Here is a 21,078-nt window from a genome sequence, read left to right as displayed (position 1 = left end):
GCGGTGAGTCAGTAGTACAGTCAACTTTAGTCATTAATGCAAAGTTTTGACAGATAGGTCAAGACGAGAGTAACGTAATTGTAATTGAAACATTATTCGTGAGAAAGAATTGAAATTAATTCAATTGTTGACTTATATTGAACAATTTTTTTAATGAATATTTGAAGGACAAACAAATTGAATAAAGAAACATTAATCAAACATTTCAATAAATAATGGAGTAGCACAAAAGTGATTTAATTGGAGTTGAACAATTATTTGTGACAATGAATTGAAATTAATTCAATTGTCGATTTATATTGAACAATTTTTTTTAATGAATATTTGAAGGACAAACAAATTGAATGAACAAATATTAATCAAACATTTCAATAAATAATGGAATAAAACAAAAGTGATTTAATTGGAGTTGAACAATTATTTGTGACAATGAATTGAAATTAATTCAATTGTTAATTAATATTGAACAATTTTTTTGAATTAATATTTGAAGAACAAACATTAATCAAACATTTCAATAAATAATGGAATAAAACAAAAGTAATGTAATTGAAGTTCGACAATTATTTGTGACAATGAATTGAAATAAATTCAATTGTGGATTAAAATTGAACAGTTTTCTTGCGTTTTTTAAAATAATGTTTGGAAAACAAGCGAATTAAATAAATAACTGGAATAAAGGCCTTCAACTCAGTATCACAATAAACTTTATTCATCAATCCAGAGTTTCAGGAATTAATTAAAAATACGAAAGTAACGCAATTGAAATAAAAAAATATTTTATTATCACAACTAATTAAAGCCGCTTCAATCATCATAAACTAATACATTTCCCTTGAAATTAAAAACTAACAACCCCCAATAAAAAAAACATTGAAGAACAAACAAAGAATTGACAAAATTAACGTTTTCTTCGTTTCCACCAGACAAAATTCCCAAAAGCGAAAATAAATCCTCAGATTCTCGACTAAAAAATCCTTATCACCCGTTCACAGACCGCGCAAAATGCAATGTGGAAATTAATGACGTAGTGCATCACCCGATTGCGATTATGTCATCAAATTCATCGGTGTGATTTCCCTCGCGCATGTACCGGTACTTTTTAATATTCATCAGTTTCCCTCCTACTGCTCCATTCCCCCAGAAAACTCGCGTCTGGCGCGAGTAAAAACCAAAAAAAAAACATTAAAAAAATATTCCCGTAGACAATCGGATTGAAGCGGTAACTGATCGTTCGCCGATCAACAGAATTAAAAATCCGCTGATGTAATCCCGATTATTTGTTACGCCCCTGGGGCATCTTCACGCGAGAATAGCCTACGCCGCACGAAACTTCAGTTATCCCAGCGGCTCGGTGGCACCTCCACTTCATCCGGCGAGCGAACGTGTCGCGACAGCTCGACTTCACCGATTTATTCTTAACAATTGATCTCGTTAATCGCGAGTGATTGAAGTGAGGTTTTTGTGACTAATCACTTCAGGAATCAGTCAGGATCAGCTGGGCCTGGGGCATGTGGCCACCCCAATCTTGATCTTCCTCCGAGAAAACTCGAGGTAATTTATTTAATTTCACTCGTTAATCCCCGATTATCAATTACCGACGCCCAGAATTTTTCATTCTGTCCTTATCCGGGAACACGGGCGAATGCCAACGTCACAAGTCAAACAAATGTTGATTCATCGTTTTTTATGTTAAATTCCTGTCGGAGCACTCGCGGGGAAATATTTCTTCGAATTATCACGACGCAGTTCTGTTATCGGGGGTTACGATTACAAAGTCTGGAATTGAGTCGGTTAATATTTCCGGGAATGGGGACTGATTAGCGGGCATGGTGTGACTTTCGTTAGGGGAAGAGGGTGATCGTTAGTCATCGCATTCTTGCCATCGTTAGAGGACACGTGATTAATTATTATATCTTCATTATTATTTTTTGTCGTGTTCAGAACGTCTTTTCCACTTCATTCTTCACCTCTGAAGTGAATAAATTCACGATCTCAAGCATTTATTCGGTTATTTATTAAAAATATGTTCGCATTCGCAGCTGTTTTATGGTGAACTTGAGTGGCTATTGTCTTCTTCGGGTTGTCAATTGGAATTGGAGCGTATGAACAAGAACATATGACTGTCGTAATCATCATCATAACCTCGAATTGACGTTTAGACGGTTTCGAGTGACAGAGGTGTCAATTTATTGTCACAACTTCCTCTGGGATTCAGTGGCAGTTGCCTCTGCTGAACATTTTTTGTCGAAGGAAATAGAATAGTGATAACTAGGTAAAAGTGTGATGAATCTGGTAGAATACATCGTCCCACTTCAGATGTTACATTTTCTTTTTTATTTCTGTGTGGAAACAAATGAGGTTTGGTTGTCATGAATGAATAATCTGGTTTTGCAGATAGAGTGGGCGATTTATATGGTAATATTGGAAGTGCAGAATGCCGAAACAACTTGTCGAAGAGATTACGGATAATGAGGTGAATGATAAGGAGGTGACGAGCATGATGAGCGTTCAGAATGGGGATGATTCACCCATCCAGAGGGAGAGTTCTCCAGTTTATCCAGTGAGTTTTTTTCATTCATCCTTTTTTTAGGGATTTTTCCACGGAAAATTTCCTTTGGGAATTTTTTGTAATTTTTTTTCCGAAGTCACTTGATTTTGAAGGAATATTAACATTAATATTCCCTCAATTATGTTGAAATTGATTTTTTTTTCTCTTAAAGATTACTCCTTATTGAGATAATTTCACATTCAATAATTTGACATTTTCGTTAATTTTGTAATTTTTGACTGGAAAATATCATTTCTAAAATAATTAGAAGGAAAATATTTTTGATTCGCTCACAACAATCCCGTGAGTTTTCTTTATTTATAATTTTTTAGGGATTTTTCCATATAACATGTTCTGTGGCAATTGGAAAAAAAATTTCTCAAGTCACTTGATTTTGAAAGAATATTAATATTATTATTTTCATGTTGAAATTGATTTTTTTCTTCTTAAAAATTACTCCTTACTGAGATAATTTCACCTTCAATAATTTGACATTTTTGTTAATTTTGCAATTTTTGACTGGAAAATGTCATTTCTAAAATAATTAGAAGGAAAAATTCAATTCTCAATTCACTCACAACATTTTTTTAATTCACTCTTTACGTTTTAAACCATCAACACTTCCCTTTTCCTGATTCACAGTCAATATACAAAGAAGCACCATTCAGTGATGATACAGACGCAATCCTGGAGCGAGATGCCTGTGATTACGCCACAAAAATTACCCTAAAAATGGCTAAAAGTGGAAAAGGTGAGCTACAACTCACCCAAGGCCCTGGGGACCGATGGGGCAAAATGGACACTTGTCTTAAAAAATTCACAAACCCTTGAAAAAAGTCACAAGTCTCCATTTACCCCAATTTACTATATTTTGATTAAATTTGCTATTTATTAATATTTATTTTTATTTTAATAAATATTAAAATAAAAAAAAATATTTTAAGAATTTTTAAATCATTTTAATAAATTTATTTAGGTAAATTTTAATAAATTCGCTGTTTCCTACGATTATAACATATCGAAAATTTGACTTCGTCCCCCTGTTATCAATTAATTAAACTCCTGATCTCATCAATTCCCACAGCCCCACGACGTGTGAGGGTGTACGCAGACGGTATCTACGACCTGTTCCATCAGGGCCACGCACGACAGTTGATGCAAGCGAAGAATATTTTTCCAAACGTCTACCTGATCGTCGGAGGTAAAAAATGACAATTATCCCCCTGACCACAGTTCACTCATTTATTTCTCGAATATCAATAGTTTGCAACGATAAGTTGACACATGAGAAGAAGGGTCGCACCGTTATGACCGATTGGGAGAGGTACGAGGCTGTCAGGCATTGCCGTTACGTCGACGAAGTTATTCGTGATGCACCGTGGGAACTGGACGAAGAGTATTTAGCAGCCCACAAGGTAATTATTCCCGAAAAGAGAACGCCAAAGTGATAATTCGAAGTTAAATTATTTCCTTACGTGCAAAATTAGTTAATTTCACTATTTTATTGTACAATTTTATCATTTTTAATCAATTAACCATCAATCAAAGTCAATCAACTTCGCAAGAATGACGATTAATTAATTCAATTAATCAAAAATTCAAATTGAGATATTTAACATTAATTGTTTAATAATAACAGAGAATTGAAAATTATTTTAAAATTTAAATAAAAATTAGTGAACTTTAATTAATCAACAATAAACTTCTTTTATTATTGCTAAACTAACGACTTTTGCCGATCGCTGTTTGCAAAATATCACGTTTTACAGTTTTATTTATTATTTTCTTATCACTGCAGATTGATTTCGTGGCGCATGACGATATTCCGTACGTGACAGACGACGCTGACGACGTTTATGCCATGATTAAGGCCAAAGGAATGTTCGTTGCTACACAGAGAACTGAGGGGGTCTCGACGTCTGATATTGTCGCTCGAATTGTCAAAGATTACGATATTTATGTGAGGAGAAATCTGGCGAGGGGGTACAGCGCTAAAGAATTGAATGTTTCATTTCTTAACGTGAGTTTTAATCTTTAAACTAATATCATTAAATTTTATTCACATTTTTTAAAATCAAAAAAGACTTATTCGTCATTCTTCATCTATTTCCCAATTAATTTTTTCATTATTGATTTTAATTGCATGTTATGAAAATATAATAATAATGACGCACTAGTCCACTGCCTTAATGACGATTTTCTATTCAATTAGGAAAAGAAATTTCGAATTCAAAACAAGCTGGACGACCTGAAAGACAAAGGAAAACGAGTAATGGAGAATATAGAAGAGAAACGAATGGACATGATAAGCAAATGGGAAGAGAAATCACGGGATTTTATCGATGCATTCCTCCTGCTGTTCGGCAGAGAAGGGAGACTGGTGGGTATACGAGGATGTGGATTTTTTATCATATTTGCCCTTTACACGATAATCCTGTTCGTTGCCGTGATAACAGCTGTTGGAATCACTGCGAAGAGATCAGCCAGCAAAATCAATCATCTTCATTGAAGAATTTTAATTACTAGACTTTTATACTGTATTTACGCCCTTTGCTATCTCTAATTGAATTTTAATATTTTACGAGAAAGTATTCGATCTAATGAATAAATAAGTAACGTCTGACGATAAGGTAATCCCCATTTGTCTGTCGTTATTTTCGTTTTTTCGAGGAAAAGATGAATTAGCGAAGTCGAAGATGAATTAATGAAGTGGAAGAAATTGTCAAAATGCCAAGAGAATGAGTAGTTGAACTGCCTGAAGGTAATTTCCGTCCAAAAATCATCGATTGTGACCCTTTAGTCTCATTTTTTCATCGTGGGAGACTATTTATCGTTTATAATCATCTTTGGAAATTGATTTTTACAGTCCACAATTTGGAACGAGAGTAAAGGGCGCCTCATGCAGGCGTTATCACCCCCAGCCAGTCCAAAACGAGCGGGAAGTCCTGATGGTAGTTGTAGTAGTAATAACGACGATGATCACACCAGGTGAATAATTAAAAATCATTGTCAATGGAGAATCAATTAATTTTTTACAACGATTCATAAATTAATTTCAAAGCAAAACAAGGGAAATGAAGAAAACAAGGAGTTATCACCAAAAAAATGATCTAAGAAATTCAATGACTCGTCCTGTTGCATTAATTAATCATGAATTAATTTGAGTGCAAACAATGAGTTCATAATTAATTTTTTTTTTCAGTCCCCCACCGAAAAAAGCTGGTCGCTACGAGTTTTCACAGCCGAGTCACTACCTCAGTGACGACTACAGTGATGATGAAGAGTCCAATCTTCACTCAAAATGATTTAAACTTAATTAATCAGCCTCATTAGTTGCATTCTCCTTCTTTTCATCCATCCTCATCACTACGATACTTCATTGTATCAGCATTGTGCAGCGATTTTATCGATAATTCACGATACATTATCAAAAGAAATGCAAATGATACAGCACAACTAGATTGACTCATTAATTTATAAAAGATTGACAACTATGTTTAAGGAGAATTTAAATTCAATGAACATTAAGAAGTCTGTTCTGTACTTGTAGAAACACCAAACATTGGAGTTCATTTGTCATAGATCGAATGAGAGCTGCATCCAGTGAAAATCTAATGTCAGATCTGATATTGTGAAAGCAGTTTATTTATGAGCGTCAGAGGATACTTGTTATTGTTTCCTAGTTTTTTATTTGAGTGAATTATTTAATGAAACGTGTCTGTATGAATCTAGTATTTATTTGAGGGGAAGAGGGGGACGAGTGATGTGACGAAGTAGATTTCATGATTTTGATAACGAGTGAAGGAAAATGAACTTCACTCGGTCGGCGATATCTGCTGAACCGACGATGCGATTTTGACGTGTCACGTGTCGTTTTAAAGGTCGATAAAATACCTGGAAAATGAAAATAAAATTGCCGGATTTCACTCAGCCAATCTCGAGATATCGACGACTGAACTTGGGACATTTTGCTTCACTCTCTTATCAGGTCATCACTCTTTTATTTGTACTGATTATCATTCTTTTTTTCAATTTTTTTCGTCGATTTTGTCCACTTTCCTCGCACAGGCATCAGCTCCACTAGTTTATGATTGTAATTCACCGAAGTGTACTGCACACGCCAGCAGAACCGTGAGAATTGATTTTTGTTAATGTAAAAACTTCGATAAAAGACAATATGAAATTTTTCATTTTCTTCATTTCTAGGCGCAGTTTGTTAATGATGATATTGCGAATAGTGAATTTACCATTGAGAATAAAAATTGTTTTTACTGAATAAATTTTTTATGCATAAAGTTTATATTTTAATGATTTTTTTTCTCAATGCAGTGGGTAGAACTTTGTCTATCTCTCTGGGCCGTACGGTTAACCAATGGTGCCTATTTTTGGGGTCTGATAGTGATCCTGACATTCGTGCTAACGTATTTATGAGATGATTAACGACATGAGAAACTACTGAAATGCGGGGAAAACTTTGCGTCATGAATGCTCAGTCGAAAGGGGATGGAAAAATGTGAGAGATAGCTTTAAAAAATTGTTCCTTCTCTAGAAACTGAATGGAAGAAGTTAAAGTTGATTTGAAGAGGATAAATAATTTTAATAAATGTTTAAAACTGCGAGATGGAGGCGCCGCCATTTTTAAAGTCCCCTCGGACGAGGGGAGGGGGTGCCCAAGCAAGATGGCGGCCACAGCTGTTAGTCACCTCGCAATTTTGAACGTTGATTAAAATTATTTATGCTTTTCAAATGACCTGCAACTGCTTTCGTTCAGTTTACGGAGACGGAATAATTTTTTTAAGATACCCTTCAGATTTTTCCATCCCTTTTGGGACACGGAGACGATTGATTTTTGTGAATGGCTTTTTTACGAGAGCACTGGCTGAATTTTTGGGAAAAACTCATTGAGTATTTGTAGATTACGGCCATTTACTTAACGAAATAGTGAAAATTGAAAATGAAGGGGAATTTGAGTGCTGGAGGCGATGAACATTCAATTGCAGAACGAGAGATTTAAAAGCGGTTCGCTGTATATTTATTGATATTGATAGAAAAATTAGGTGAATTGATATAACGAGAATATACCGAGATCGTTGTTTAATATTAATATATGATGAACACAGTGAAAACTGAATAAATTGTAAATATCCATAATTGTCTTTTTAATTAATTTTTTCTCAATTTCCTAGAATTCATTTCCTGAAATTACAAATCCCTTCCAAAAAAAATAAAAAAAATAAATTAATCATTTTTTAAATATTAATTTCGCATTCACGTCAACAACGTCAAAAGAATGATTAAAAATACAAAAAAAAATGAGAAAATGAGTGAAAAATGACGAAAAAAAATGGCATAAAAAACGTCTCGTCAACCCCCAGTTGCCGTTAGATGTCAGCACCTCCCAGAAGCCTTCATATTCCCCATTACCTAGTGAATTCCCAAAGTAATTCCAAAACCGTGACTCAACATGGCAAAGCAAAGCCCCCGAGGAATTCAAAAACCTCGGCATTTCCCCATTCCAGTGATCCTCACCACCACGAAAACCCGTTGAATAGCCTCCGATTCCCGCATTTACCTCCTGCTCCGTAGGTACACGAGCCCAATTCCTGTGTGCGTGAACGAGCCTCGAGTGCCCTCACCCAAACACAACCGAGAGAGCGAGAGAGACAATAAACCACTGAAAAACCGTCAAATCCAAGCCATCAAGTGCGTGCCCCCGTGCCTGTATTTATCGCGTGGCCGTCGGCAGTATAAAGTTCCCCAAAAAATAAAAAATAAATAAATGTGCAACGACGAATAACAACCCCCCCCCGTGTCCACCGTCGATAATTCCAGTGGGAGCCCCACAAGTGCCTCTATCCCCCCCCCATGATGGATTTCAAGTGATGTTTTTCGTCGAGAGAAACCCCCCGAATAATCCACAACAACATATCATGTTATTCTAGTTTAAATTAACGTGCGAAAGTACTCGATAGTCGTGCTAACGATACATGGGCGTCCCGATGTTGTAACGAAATAAGCCAAAATGGAAGAGCACAGCGTTCACAGCAGTATCAGCGATATAAATAGTGAGGAGCCAGCCAAGACTGAGCGTGAGTAATTTTTTTTCTGAATTCCTTAAACGACTTTTCGAAAAAATCTCGGGTTGAATCGATCGCGGCGACGGGGAGCGGGCGGGCGGCGAGAGGAGGGACTTTATTTTCCTCGGGTTAGAGGATACGTTTCGGTGACCCTGACGACGGTATTGGGTATGCATGTATCAAAATAACCAATGAATCTAACCCAAAATGCCACAATCTCGAGGATAACGAGATCAATTAGCCGAATGTTTGGGGATCGGGGTAATGGGGGGTGACGACACGCTGTTTTCGAGACGAATTCAGTGAATCGGGCGTCGGTATTTGCCCGGATTAGGCGTTTGCTCCTTGACAGTGAGAGAGTCCTTGAGGTATCGGTGGTAGACTTGCGAAATTACGTCAGAGGGTCATGAGTTTATGCGGAAGTCGGGGGATTTTTGCGCTCAACTGTCGTTGTAAACAGCTTTTTTTCGTGTTCTCTGGGCATCAGCGAGTGCTGTTGTGCCGAGGAAGAAGCGAATTTGCCTGGTGGGCGCTGCCAGCAGCGATCCAGCACTTGGCACTGCTGCTCAGCAGTTTGGGGTGCCTGTTCTCAAGTCCCTCACTGGGGCTGAGTATGTCGAGGACACCGCTTACTGCACTTATTTCATTCTGAGGGAGTTCGAGGGGCCCGAGTATGAGACACTGCACAAGAGTGCTCACAGAATTTTGGGGCCCACTGCTCTCCTGCAGCTCGCGGACAAGAAGGAGTCGTTGCCGAGCATCAATCGGCCAATGTACACGAGGGCCATGCTCGGGACTGTCATCGTGTTCACGGGGTTCAGGAAGAAGGACGAATTGGTGAGGATTTTTTTATTTGAGAGGGGGAATTGTTGTTGAGACGTGAGGAGTGAATGAGTGATTATTTGGATTTATGCATTTACTCATTGTTGTTTAGTTGGTAATTACTCGAAATTGTCTGAGTAAAATTCAACGAATTGGGCGTCGTTCTGAAGGGTAGGTCTTGGGCTTTGAAATGAAAGTTGATTTGGGGAAATCGGACCGCTGGTTGAAAAGATATCAGGGTTTTTTAAATGGCCCTGTTGATTCATTTTTCTCGAAGGAATTTTAGTTTGGCAGTCGGTGGGGAATAGCTCGGGAGCTAAGGGAGTGAGCGAAATTTTTGTAAGGACCTCTTTTGTGGAGGAGAACGAGAGCTGCAAAAAAGATTCATATGGAATTTCGTCTAACTCTGCTCAGTTTCGAGATATTGCCGAAAAACTGAAGTCTGGCAGAAGTTATGAAGTTTTTTCTTCGTTAATGGAAGGACCATCTTCAATTTATGATATCCTAGGAACTGCAGAGTGGAATTTAACGATTTGCATATCATTTTCAAGGTTTTTCTCCAAGCTTTGAAATGAGCCCAAACACATTCAAATCGTACCATTTGATCCAGAGAAATTCAATATTTTTAAAAGCCTATTTTATTTTCTCTTTCTAAAATTAATTCTTCTTTTAAAATAGAATTAATTCATCATTTTATGGAAAATATCTCAAAATCTGAATAAAATGACAAAATTTTCATGAGAACCTTCTTCTACCTTTTATTTTCCTCCACAAAACAGAAATAAACTAAAAAAAAAAATGAAAAAGTAAAATAAAAATGAAAAAATCTTCCCAAAATTGAAAAAAAAATTGCAGACAAGGCTCATAAACATGATCCACTGCATGGGCGGCAGTATCCGCAAGGAGGTGGGGGCAAAGGTGACCCACCTCATCGCCAACTGCTGCGGAGGTGAGAAGTACAGATACGCCGTGACCTTCAGAGTGCCCATAATGTCAATGAATTGGGTCCTGGCCCTCTGGGAGGCCAAGAACGATGTCTCCAGCTACGGTAGCAACGACGACCTGATCGTTCAGCACAAACTCAAGCCGTTCTACGGCGCTCGCGTGTGCTTCTTCGGTTTCCCAGATGACGAGAAGAAGCACATGGTCGAGGTACTGCAGCAACAGGGTGGAGAGCCCACGGAAATCGACGACCCAGACTGCACGCATGTGGTGAGTTCAGAATTCATTTCTTCCAGATAATTTTCTCACACTTTGGCATTTTCAGCGGCAGACATCGGCATAATTATGAATTTTAATTAAAGTTAATGTTTTAATAATTCAATTATTAATATTACTCATCAATTTTCGTATTCGTATTCTCAATTATCAAGTTAATAATCAATTAAAACATTTAAATTGCCAATTATTAAATTAATCATCAATTTAACTATTCAAATTCCGAATTATTCTTGAACAATACGAAAAATATTTTTACGACACTCAGAAAAATTTACTCAATAGTCAATTCACACTTTCATATCCTCAATTATTTAGTTGATAGTCAATTAAAAAATTAAAATTGCCAATTATTCAACGGCGAAAAGTTCTGTGAAGATTTCTTTTTGGAGAATATTAGAAGAAATTGGTCCTTCATGTGAAAATTCACAGAACTTTCTACTATCTATAACAAAATTTAGATTTTTTCTGCTTGAATTTGTGTTTCTACCTGGGGTTTCCGATATTCACGACCCCTTTTACAAAAAAACCCCTCAGGTAACGGATTTAGGTAATAACAGCTACAAGATCGCGGACACATCGACCCTAAACTCTCGAATATGCTTTGACCACCCTTGCTACCTGTTCGCTCCCCTGTACGAGGAGAAGCCCCAGTCGTTCTCAGGGTTCAAGGTCCCCCCGGACCCCCAGAAGCTGCTCCCCCTGCAGGAGACAGCCCTGGGGGAGGAGGACAAGGAGATCTCCACCTCCCAGGACAGTTTGATCTCGTCCTCGACGTCAGAATCGGTCTCCATCAACGAATCCCTGAAGAATCAGAGTCAGGACTCCGCCATTTGCATGGATTACACCGGCAAAGAGTCCTCCTCCAACGAGAATCTGAATTGCAACGACTCCGTCACCTCGACGTCGACTCAGATATCCCCGGAGGGGCTGAGACTCTTCAAAGAGGCTTCGGGCTGTCACGAGGGTGCTGTCAACTACTCCAAGAGGAACGCCCCCACCAGGAGGCCCTTCAGATGGCGAAGGTCGAGGTCCTGCTTCATCCTCCCGCCTTTGGACACGTCGAATCAATCTCGATTCGTCAAAATTTACTCGCAACCCAATTTATCGAAGAGAAGTGAGGACGAGGATCTGTCCGTCGACTCGTCGACCCTAAACCCCAGGAAATTCAGTCGCAAGAGGAAGCCCTGGGGCCACTACCAGCAGAGGGGGCGCAGGGGATCACCTTCCTTGCTCTCAATTCTGGATAATGTCAATTTTCCTTTCGTCTCCAAACGCTCGAGCCAACTCGACGGGAGGGCCGATCCCTCCAAGGAGTTTCAGCCCAAGTTCTCGCAGAATTTCTCCTCCGGGGCTCTCCCAAATTTCTCGAAGGGGGGCCACGAGAGGGAGGTGAAAATGGAAAAGTTGAGACAGAGTTTGAGGACTTGTGACAAGAAATTCCCTACGGTATTTTTTTTATCGAGTTAATTCTGGTGTTGATCGTTGGTGGAGGCAGCATTTTCCCATTTCAGGGTCTCGTGGTGTCGTGAACAAAAAGTCTTTGTGTCTTTGTCGATTGTGATTGTCGAGGGTGATGTTTGGGATTTTCCTGGGTTAATGCTTAATTTTTATTCGGCATTTTCGCAGGTTGTCGATGAGTCCAATGTCAATGCACTGCCGGATCTTGCGTCTGTTCGTGCACATATTGTTAAGGCTGAGTGGTTCTGGACGTCTGTGCAGAATGAGGGCGCTGCGGATGAGAAGGAGTATCGTTTTGAAGATGTAAGTTCTTGAGATTAATTGTTTAATCCCAATGGGGAATTTGAAGTGTTAATTTCAGTTTAAAATTGATCAGTTGAGATAGGGGAATTTATTGCCAGAATTTTTCTATTCTGAAGTAATAGATATGAGACTAATTTTGAAGAGCAAATATAAGACTTCGTTAACACGTTTAAATGTTTACCGAAAATTAAAGGCTGCCGCATTATCATATCTTTATATGTTAATGTACATAATTATATCTCTGTATTTTTCATATCTTTATACTACCATTTGAATTGAATTAAATTTTTCGGCTGTCTCTTGGATTTGCTTCATTAAAACCTGAATTTCAAGTGAATTTTGTCAGAATTTAGACTCTACAATTAATTTATCACTCAATAATACGAAATTTAATTTACAAAAATGCCATTGTTTCCTAACAATCTAGAAATATTCGCTAAAAAGTCAAGATTAACTTTCAGATTGAATTAATTTATCTAATTCACCCTCTAAAAAATTTACTATTAACTTGACCTAACGAATTTCTCATTTCCCCCAGTATCTAGAATCAGTGATGTCCCCAAGTGCCTCATCCAGAAGGGAGAGCCAATCAGCGGCAACACCGACGACAGCATCGACAAGAAGAAAACGTAAACGCCTGGCAGAGACCCTCTCAAGCCTAGTTCAGAATGGGGCGGACTCCCCAGCAGTTCACAAAAGACGTTCCAGCATCAGTGATGCCGGCCACCTGAGCGTCAGCGGGAGTTTTTTGGACTGTACTGCCAGTCCTGACAAGCAAATGCTCGATGGTCAGTAAACCAATCGTCAATATCATTCTATTAATGATTATTAACTGTTTTTTTACTGATTCACATCTTTCCTGAAATAAGAATGCATTTTTCATCGATAATAGATATTCCAGAGGTCGAGGCTGTCACGACGGACTCTGCACGCAAGAATCTCTCCCCGAGGCATCAGGTCGTTTTGGAACTTGTGCAAACAGAATCTAATTATGTTGGCATTCTCAGTACAATTATGACGGTAATGTCAAGATGATAATTTATTTCCATTTTTAATTGATGAAATGAAATTAGAGAATTGAACTTGACATTTTTTGCCAAAAATTTCTGCTAAATTGAATCATTTCTGAAGTAAAATTACCTGTTGTGCAGATAGAATCTAATTATGTTAGCATTCTCAGTACAATTATGACGGTAATATCAAGATGATAATTTATTTCCATTTTTAATTGATGAAATGAAATTAGAGAATTGAACTTGACATTTTTTGCCAAAAATTTCTGCTAAATTGAATCATTTCTGAAGTAAAATTACCTGTTGTGCAGATAGAATCTAATTATGTTAGCATTCTCAGTACAATTATGACGGTAATATCAAGATGATAATTTATTTCCATTTTTAATTGATGAAATGAAATTAGAGAATTGAACTTGACATTTTTTGCCAAAAATTTCTGCTAAATTGAATCATTTCTGAAGTAAAATTACCTGTTGTGCAGATAGAATCTAATTATGTTAGCATTCTCAGTACAATTATGACGGTAATATCAAGATGATAATTTATTTCCATTTTTAATTGATGAAATGAAATTAGAGAATTGAACTTGACATTTTTTGCCAAAAATTTCTGCTAAATTGAATCATTTCTGAAGTAAAATTACCTGTTGTGCAGATAGAATCTAATTATGTTAGCATTCTCAGTACAATTATGACGGTAATATCAAGATGATAATTTATTTCCATTTTTAATTGATGAAATGAAATTAGAGAATTGAACTTGACATTTTTTGCCAAAAATTTCAGCTAAATTGAATCATTTCTGAAGTAAAATTACCTGTTGCGCAGATAGAATCTAATTATGTTGGCATTCTCAGTACAATTATAACGGTAATATCAAGATGATAATTTATTTCCATTTTTAATTAATGAAATGAAATTAGAGAATTGAACTTGACATTTTTTGCCAAAAATTTCAGCTAAATTGAATCATTTCTGAAGTAAAATTACCTGTTGCGCAGATAGAATCTAATTATGTTGGCATTCTCAGTACAATTATGACGGTAATATCAAGATGATAATTTATTCCCATTTTTAATTAATGAAATGAAATTAGAGAATTGAACTTGACATTTTTTGCCAAAAATTTCTCCTAAAATCCATCAATTCTGGCCTAAAATCACCTCAACCTCTCGTCCCACTTCACTTTCATTCAAAACTCCAATCCAATTAGAAGGAACAGCCAACTAAACTACTATTTCATTCCCCAGTTATTCAAATCTCCCCTGGAGGACTACATAGAGACCAGCAACGAACTCCTAAACAGTACAGAAGCAAAAATAATCTTCGGCAACTTTCCCCCGATCTACGAGGTCCACAAAAAAATGCTGGAGGAGCTCCGTTACTGCGCAGCCCACTGGACCGAGGACACAAGCATAGGGAACATATTTTTAAAGTACGCCCCAGACCTGGTGGACACCTATCCCCCCTACGTGAATTTCTTCGAGAATACAAAGGAGATGTTGGAGCAGTGTGACCAGAACAAACCGCGTTTTCACGCCTTCCTCAAGATCTGCCAGACAAAGCCCGAGTGCGGCAGGCAGAGTCTCAAGGAATTGATGATAAAGCCTGTACAACGATTGCCCAGTATTAGCCTATTATTAACCGATATTCTTAAGCATACGAGTAAGAATAATCCAGACCACAGTGCCTTGGAATTGGCAATCAGCAGTATTAAGGAAGTTATGACGCATATTAATGAGGACAAGAGAAAAACTGAGGGACAACTTGTCATGTTTGATATATTCAATGAAATTGACAATTGTCCACCGCATCTAGTCTCGTCGCACAGATCATTCATCGGTAAATGTGATGTTATGGAGCTTGGTGAGGGGTTGAGTGGGAGGGGTGACCATTTGGTCCTTTTTTTGTTCACTGACACACTGGAAATTTGTAAGAAACGCTCCAAGGCGTTCAACTCACTCAAGAGCCCCAACATGGCTAATGGTCTGCACACAGCTAAACTCAGCCAGGGAAAGCCCTACAAGCACATTAAAATGCTCTCCCTCAGCACTATTAAGAAGGTCGTGGATATTCGTGAAACAGAGGGTGAGTTATTCCACTGAAATTGGCATTTTTTACCAAAAATTTCGCCTAAATTGAATAATTTCTGAAGTAAAATGACCTGTTCGTTCATTATTTCATTCAGAATGCCAGAAAGTATTTGCTCTCATGGTCAGGAGCAATCAGGAGTTGAAGGAGAAACTATTTTCATTCACAATTACCGATGAGGAAGTCAGTAAGAATAATTATCTCAAGACGTTGTGCAGACAAATGGCCAATACTGTCTGCAAAGCTGATGCAGTGAGTGAATTATCATTTTTTTTATTCGGTCTCTGTTCGTCGGAACTCGGGCATAATTGGTTTCATTCTCTTCAGGACACTTTCCTCATTAGCTTGGACTCTCACCAACTGGAGATTGATACTAGTGACGTTGCTCTAGGAACACTGAGCAAAGCATTTAAGTGAGTAGCTCAATAAACACGATAATTCAATGATTAATGTTGTAAACATCAGGCTTGGTGATGTCAGTGTCGAGGGAGATTCTCCCAATTTTCACATTATTTTTGACACTATTATTTTTCTCTGTCTTCAATTTATTCTACCGCAATCATTGTTAATGTATTTTATTTTTCTTTCTGCATGGGTACGGATACAATAATGGGAAAACATCATGACGTTTGGTTACAGGAGCCTATTTCATAATTTTTACCTGGAGTATATGGATCCGTATGTGTTCCTACTCAATAGCATGTGTGGAAGCACAATTTTTTTTTTTTTGTTTCGTCTGGACTTTTTTTTCGCATTCTCTCGTTTTAGAGATATCGAGAGCTAACTGAGTGGCTTTGTGGCATGTCTAATCGAAATGTTGAGTCTGAATTGTGGAAATAATCAGTGATAAATGATTCTCGGAGTTGATTGACACCGATATTTCATCGGCAATTTAATAACACTCATTTCAATCTGATAATTAGATTTGCTACGCGCACCAAGATGAAGGTTGGCAGAGCATTCAGTTTCAATAAGACACCGAGCAAATTGAAAAGGGCCATGTCGACGATGATGTCACCCTTTGGATCTACCCACAGCCTGACACCAGCGAGTCAGCAGCTTGCGCAGATGCGATTGGCCAGTTGTAACAATATTAATGTTAGTTGATTCAGTTAACAGCCTGATTGGGCTCGGATTTTTCGCTTCAGTTCAACTTTTATTCCAGTCCTTTTTATCAACTAAAAAGTACTCAATTCCGCATCAAGCTTTTTTTTCTTTATCCATTCGATTTTTTTTCTTTTGCTCTCTCACATATTTTTTATCAACTTTTTATTTTTGGCTTGATTTTTTTTTTGGCTTCTGAATAAATTGCACTTTTTTCCCTGCATAACCTCCATGATTCTCCACTTTAATTATTGATTCTCTTTGAATGCGTAACACTAGTATGAGGATGATTGTCGTCGTAAGTCTAGTAAGTAATTAAAATGTCAAATATCATTTTAATAGGCATGATTATTCAGGAGTGTGTGCAATCCTTGGTGGAATGGTGCCTGAAAAATACTTGATTTAAGATGATTGAGACGTTTTCTTCCAGGAACTGGGCAATGGTGGGTCAGATTCGTCGTCTAGAGACGAAGTACTCGTTGCTCCAATGTCAGTTCAACCCACGAGAAAAGCAAAATGCAGCTCCCTGAGTATCGCCTCGTTAAGAAGGTTGTAAGGGTTTAATTACCTAATTAATAGCACGATAACGAAGCCACTGGTTCCCAGGCATTCATCAGACATACTGCTTAAATCGCCCCGATGCTTTCCCCAAACGTAATTTCATTAATTCTCAAGGCTATCGAGACAAATTAACACGTGTTATTTTTTTTTTTCCTTTAATCGAGTGAAGACTTTTAATCAGTCGGAGTAATCACCGTCATTTATCAGTAATCAGTGTCAGTAACTGCTTCATCGCTGGCTGCAACACCTCTTACACTCACTTTTTCTCTTTTATGGTTTAGAAACTGTTCCGAGGAGGTCATTGAGGACAAATCAAACCTTTGAGATTTTTTGAATTACGTATCAGCGCTTTTAATCGTTCGAAGTGACACGATAAAAATTGTGTCGAACTAGTAAACATGTGATTATCATTACGTTAACGTTAAACTGAGGAATGAGAGTGTCTTATAGAATTCCAGTATGAACACATTGTACATAGTTTAATAGATCGATCTCATTTTTCACTTTACTACGAATGTTCATAATTTTTTCTCCGCATTTTCCGAGTGTTTTGAAAAAAAATGTGACATTGAATTGATCAATTATGAAATAAACTCAGCTGATAATTTTCCCTTTAATTGATGCAATCGTCAGTGTTAGGAGCCAGTGAAAATAGGGGATCGTATGAATATAATTCCTCAGTTCCTCGAATAGCATTTTGTTGGTTACAATTAGAATTTAAAAAACAGGATCATGAATGATGAATGGCATGGGGATGCGTCCGCGATGTTTTTTATTTATTTTTTTCTCTCTTCATGATTAGATTGAGTAAATCTTGCGACACTGGATGGGGTGGATTATGTAGATTGGGAAATGTGAGACTACTGAGATTGCCATGAGGCTTAATATTATTATTAATTGTTTATTGATGATTAAGTGCCCTTGCTGACCGCAATTTACGTGGTTACGATGAGACACAGCTGTGCTGTGGTGTGACAACCCTAAATTGCGACCATTTATTATCATTCTTAATTATTATTATGTTATTTAGTATATTTTCCTCAACGAGTGGAGATGTAAATCCTGGATAAACTTGAAATCCACGTGAATTAGGCGGGTTTACGATCGATTCAAGCAACATTTTGATCGATATATTGTAAATATCAGTGAATACTCTTAACCGAATAGCTCGTAAAACGATAATTATATATTTTTTATGATAAATTACAAGAGTAGGAGAATCATTCGGTTAATCTCATTAAGAATTATCTATAAACGATTTATATTGAAACACTGTAATAGATTGTAAAAAATAATCAGATGAAATTTTAATATCAGAATGGCTTTATTATTCATCCTTAATCCAATCTCTGTTCACCACTGAATTGGAGATAACCGAGTTTTCCACCACTTTTGTTGGTAATTTGATAACAATTTTCGCAACTTCTCTCAGACGTCGAATTTCATAAACTTCATTTAAGGTAATTGAGTTTACCTCAATTGATAACATGTTATCGGGATGGCTAGTAGGAGGTACAGATGCTCAGGAGCATTGATTTTCTGGGGAATGCGGGCTTAAGGCTCGTCTTGATGCGGCGGATCTTCGAGCACTTTTCTTCCATTTATTTCTCATGTTTCTGTTTCTTTAATTCATCTGCTTCCATTTGCTTTCAGAAGGTAACGAGAATAAAATTCTGTTTGAATTCATTGTTGTGGAATAATTAATTACGGAAGAGAATGGCTTAGTTTACCCTCTTCCCCACTTTTGTAAAATAAAAGAACGTTGATTGTCATTCTTTGATGTTTGGGTATAACTTTGTGTGTGATTCATCTCTGTTCTATTGATTAGTGTGAACTGTCGATGAATAAGCCTCCTCGATTTATTCTGAATTATTGTTCCTTTAAAAATAACAGTATTGAACGATTTTGCAATCGGAAAAATCGTTAATCGATAAATAAATAAATAAATTGACTATTTAATTAGTTAATTTGCGTAAAAAAGACATTTTCATCCTTAGAACATTGAAAACTCCCGGATGATCACCCGAGGCTGTCGCAATTACGTCTTGAGTATTATGAGATAAAAGAAGAATAATTGAATAAACGAATAGTGAAAATAATTCAGATTTAATAGTTTACTTTGACAAGTTTTTAACGAAGAAATAAATTTGGCAATCCTAACGCTTCCGCCAGTCATTCTGAACAAATTCTACATGCCCGAGGGAACTTTTTTAAATCCCTGGTCCGAGCCTACGGTTACCCGCACCCCTCGTGACACGATGACAGGATTTTTATATCGTATCTCATGAAGAAGTGGATCAAGGGACTGGGGGGGCATGTGGAGCGGCTAAATGATTCATTAATAATCGCCCACGTCCCTTCTCCCAAAATCCTCGATGTTGTTTACATCAATCCCCCAGTGACCTAGAAATGCACAAGAAGAAGTGAAATTTGTCCTGAATTTTACGATTCATCATTTCATTTTCTTCGACGATAAAATTTTGAATAAAAAAAAATTAAATTCTGAAAGAAGAGGACTTTAATTATCATTTCTACCCCTCGCTATTCCCATTACCATTCTCAATCTCTTCTTGATTTCAAACGAAAATTATCTTCTCGTTGGAAATGAAAAAAAGAGGACGATGTTTAATCGCCAATAATTGGAGGCAATTTCAACATTTTTTTTCGCTCTTCAACTTTTTTTTTTAAATTAATTTTGGCTCGTCCAGATCTCATTATTCGCCCAGGAAATATTTTCGACGAAGACATAACGTATTTTATTATTAGTGCGTAAATGTTTTTTATGATGAAAATAGTTGTTTTAGTGCGCCGTGCGGAAAATAACCCCTTTACGCGCACTAAACCGTTTCGAAAAGTACACTTTTGAGACAGGTATCACAAAATAGTGCATTATTATGTCATCAGTCGATAAAAGTATTATCTGACTCATGTGATAATAAAGTGACATTCGTCAGATAATACTTTTATCGTATGACATAAAACATTTTATGTCACTAGGTTTAAAAACCTCACGTCGCCCGGTTACAATAGCCATTTTTCGGGCCTAGTGTCATAAAATGATTTTCGCGACTCAAAAACCAAAATCTTCGTGATAAAAAAAAAATTAGCAATTTGCTTCTGAATGGAATTTTTATGACGGTGTATTTAAAATTGGCTTTAACGATTCATTGAATTGAACATTGTCCCAACGTTTCCCTGAACATTATTTGAAAATAATTGATTGTCATAAACTGACAATTGAACTAATTTAAACAATTATCGTTTCAATCAAACTAAACAACTAAAAATATCACACTCGAACCCCTGCGGCAAAAATGATTTATCCCTTCCCAAAAAACCGAAATTTTCAGATTTGCCGAGTGTTGGCATTGGAAAGGAAAAAAATATGAGACCGGCGCCCCTATCGACGAGCTCGTCTGGCAATGCACTCCCCCGTTGGTCCTGCGCCCTGATGCTGCGTCTCAGTATCCCCCAAACTCGGCACACATCAGACATAAGCGAACAACAACAGAGAGCCCATCGGTTCTAACGTTATCCCCCTGGTCCTGCGCAAGCATCACTGTGCGTCATTCCGACGACAACGAATTACTTTAACTCTGACTTACATCGAAGGGGGGTAGGAAAATAAAGAGCAAGCTGTGGGGGTTGAAGCAGTGAGGGCCAGGCCGCCGCCATAGCCGCTCCCGAGGCTCATTCCGATATAATAAATGATAATTAATCAGCTGAATTGACAGGATTGATCAATTAATCAGCACATGTCCCTGAGACCGCACGAATAATCTCAGATTAATGCACAAACAGTCACTCTCAACGAGCGCATTTGATCACCTCGTGTCGTACAATTATAATTTTTAATCAGAATGGGGGGGGGGGAA

General features: G+C 37.4%; 2 protein-coding genes across 6 annotated transcripts; both read left to right on the top strand.

The window, feature by feature from the left end:
* Positions 1 to 651: 651 nt before the first annotated feature.
* Positions 652 to 7,702, top strand: LOC107038899 (choline-phosphate cytidylyltransferase A). 2 transcript variants are annotated; one of them, XM_015258224.2, is made up of 10 exons: positions 652 to 1,554; positions 2,043 to 2,275; positions 2,398 to 2,563; positions 3,194 to 3,302; positions 3,636 to 3,752; positions 3,815 to 3,966; positions 4,350 to 4,571; positions 4,764 to 4,931; positions 5,418 to 5,539; positions 5,754 to 7,702. In XM_015258224.2, exons 3-10 carry the CDS (start codon positions 2,438 to 2,440, stop codon positions 5,854 to 5,856), a joined length of 1,119 nt encoding a protein of 372 aa, XP_015113710.1. In that variant the 5' UTR covers positions 652 to 1,554; positions 2,043 to 2,275; positions 2,398 to 2,437; the 3' UTR covers positions 5,857 to 7,702. The 2 variants fall into 2 exon arrangements, with proteins under 2 accessions (XP_015113710.1, XP_015113713.1); XM_015258227.2 differs by lacking the exon at positions 2,043 to 2,275.
* Positions 7,703 to 8,010: 308 nt separating this feature from the next.
* LOC107038898 (protein ECT2) lies at positions 8,011 to 18,568 on the top strand. 4 transcript variants are annotated; one of them, XM_015258220.2, is made up of 13 exons: positions 8,011 to 8,640; positions 9,116 to 9,465; positions 10,306 to 10,662; positions 11,206 to 12,117; positions 12,298 to 12,432; positions 12,971 to 13,220; positions 13,334 to 13,452; positions 14,698 to 15,535; positions 15,636 to 15,790; positions 15,866 to 15,951; positions 16,462 to 16,636; positions 17,073 to 17,191; positions 17,485 to 18,568. In XM_015258220.2, the coding sequence occupies exons 1-13, from the start codon at positions 8,574 to 8,576 to the stop codon at positions 17,525 to 17,527; spliced, it is 3,606 nt and encodes a 1,201-aa protein (XP_015113706.1). In that variant the 5' UTR covers positions 8,011 to 8,573; the 3' UTR covers positions 17,528 to 18,568. The 4 variants fall into 4 exon arrangements, with proteins under 4 accessions (XP_015113706.1, XP_015113705.1, XP_015113707.1 ...); XM_015258219.2 differs by having other exon boundaries at positions 13,325 to 13,452; positions 17,485 to 18,567; XM_015258221.2 differs by lacking the exon at positions 17,485 to 18,568 and adding an exon at positions 16,922 to 16,949 and having other exon boundaries at positions 13,325 to 13,452; positions 17,073 to 17,206.
* The last annotated feature ends 2,510 nt before the right edge of the window (positions 18,569 to 21,078 follow it).

Source organism: Diachasma alloeum, unplaced genomic scaffold, assembly GCF_001412515.2.
Source record: "Diachasma alloeum isolate Michigan unplaced genomic scaffold, Dall2.0 Dall_scaffold_00289, whole genome shotgun sequence".
Lineage (NCBI taxonomy): Eukaryota > Metazoa > Arthropoda > Insecta > Hymenoptera > Braconidae > Diachasma > Diachasma alloeum.
This window is presented reverse-complemented; position numbering and strand designations above follow the sequence as displayed.

Excerpts from the sequence above, each read along its gene's own strand:
- LOC107038898 (XM_015258219.2), top strand. The coding sequence starts at position 8,574 with ATGGAAGAGCACAGCGTTCACAGCAGTATCAGCGATATAAATAGTGAG. Across the intron at positions 10,663-11,205 it reads ACCCAGACTGCACGCATGTG|GTAACGGATTTAGGTAATAA; the intron begins GTGAGTTCAGAA and ends AAAACCCCTCAG. Across the intron at positions 13,453-14,697 it reads TTCTCAGTACAATTATGACG|TTATTCAAATCTCCCCTGGA; the intron begins GTAATGTCAAGA and ends TTCATTCCCCAG.
- LOC107038899 (XM_015258227.2), top strand. The coding sequence starts at position 2,438 with ATGCCGAAACAACTTGTCGAAGAGATTACGGATAATGAGGTGAATGAT. Across the intron at positions 3,967-4,349 it reads AGTATTTAGCAGCCCACAAG|ATTGATTTCGTGGCGCATGA; the intron begins GTAATTATTCCC and ends TTATCACTGCAG. Across the intron at positions 4,572-4,763 it reads TGAATGTTTCATTTCTTAAC|GAAAAGAAATTTCGAATTCA; the intron begins GTGAGTTTTAAT and ends CTATTCAATTAG.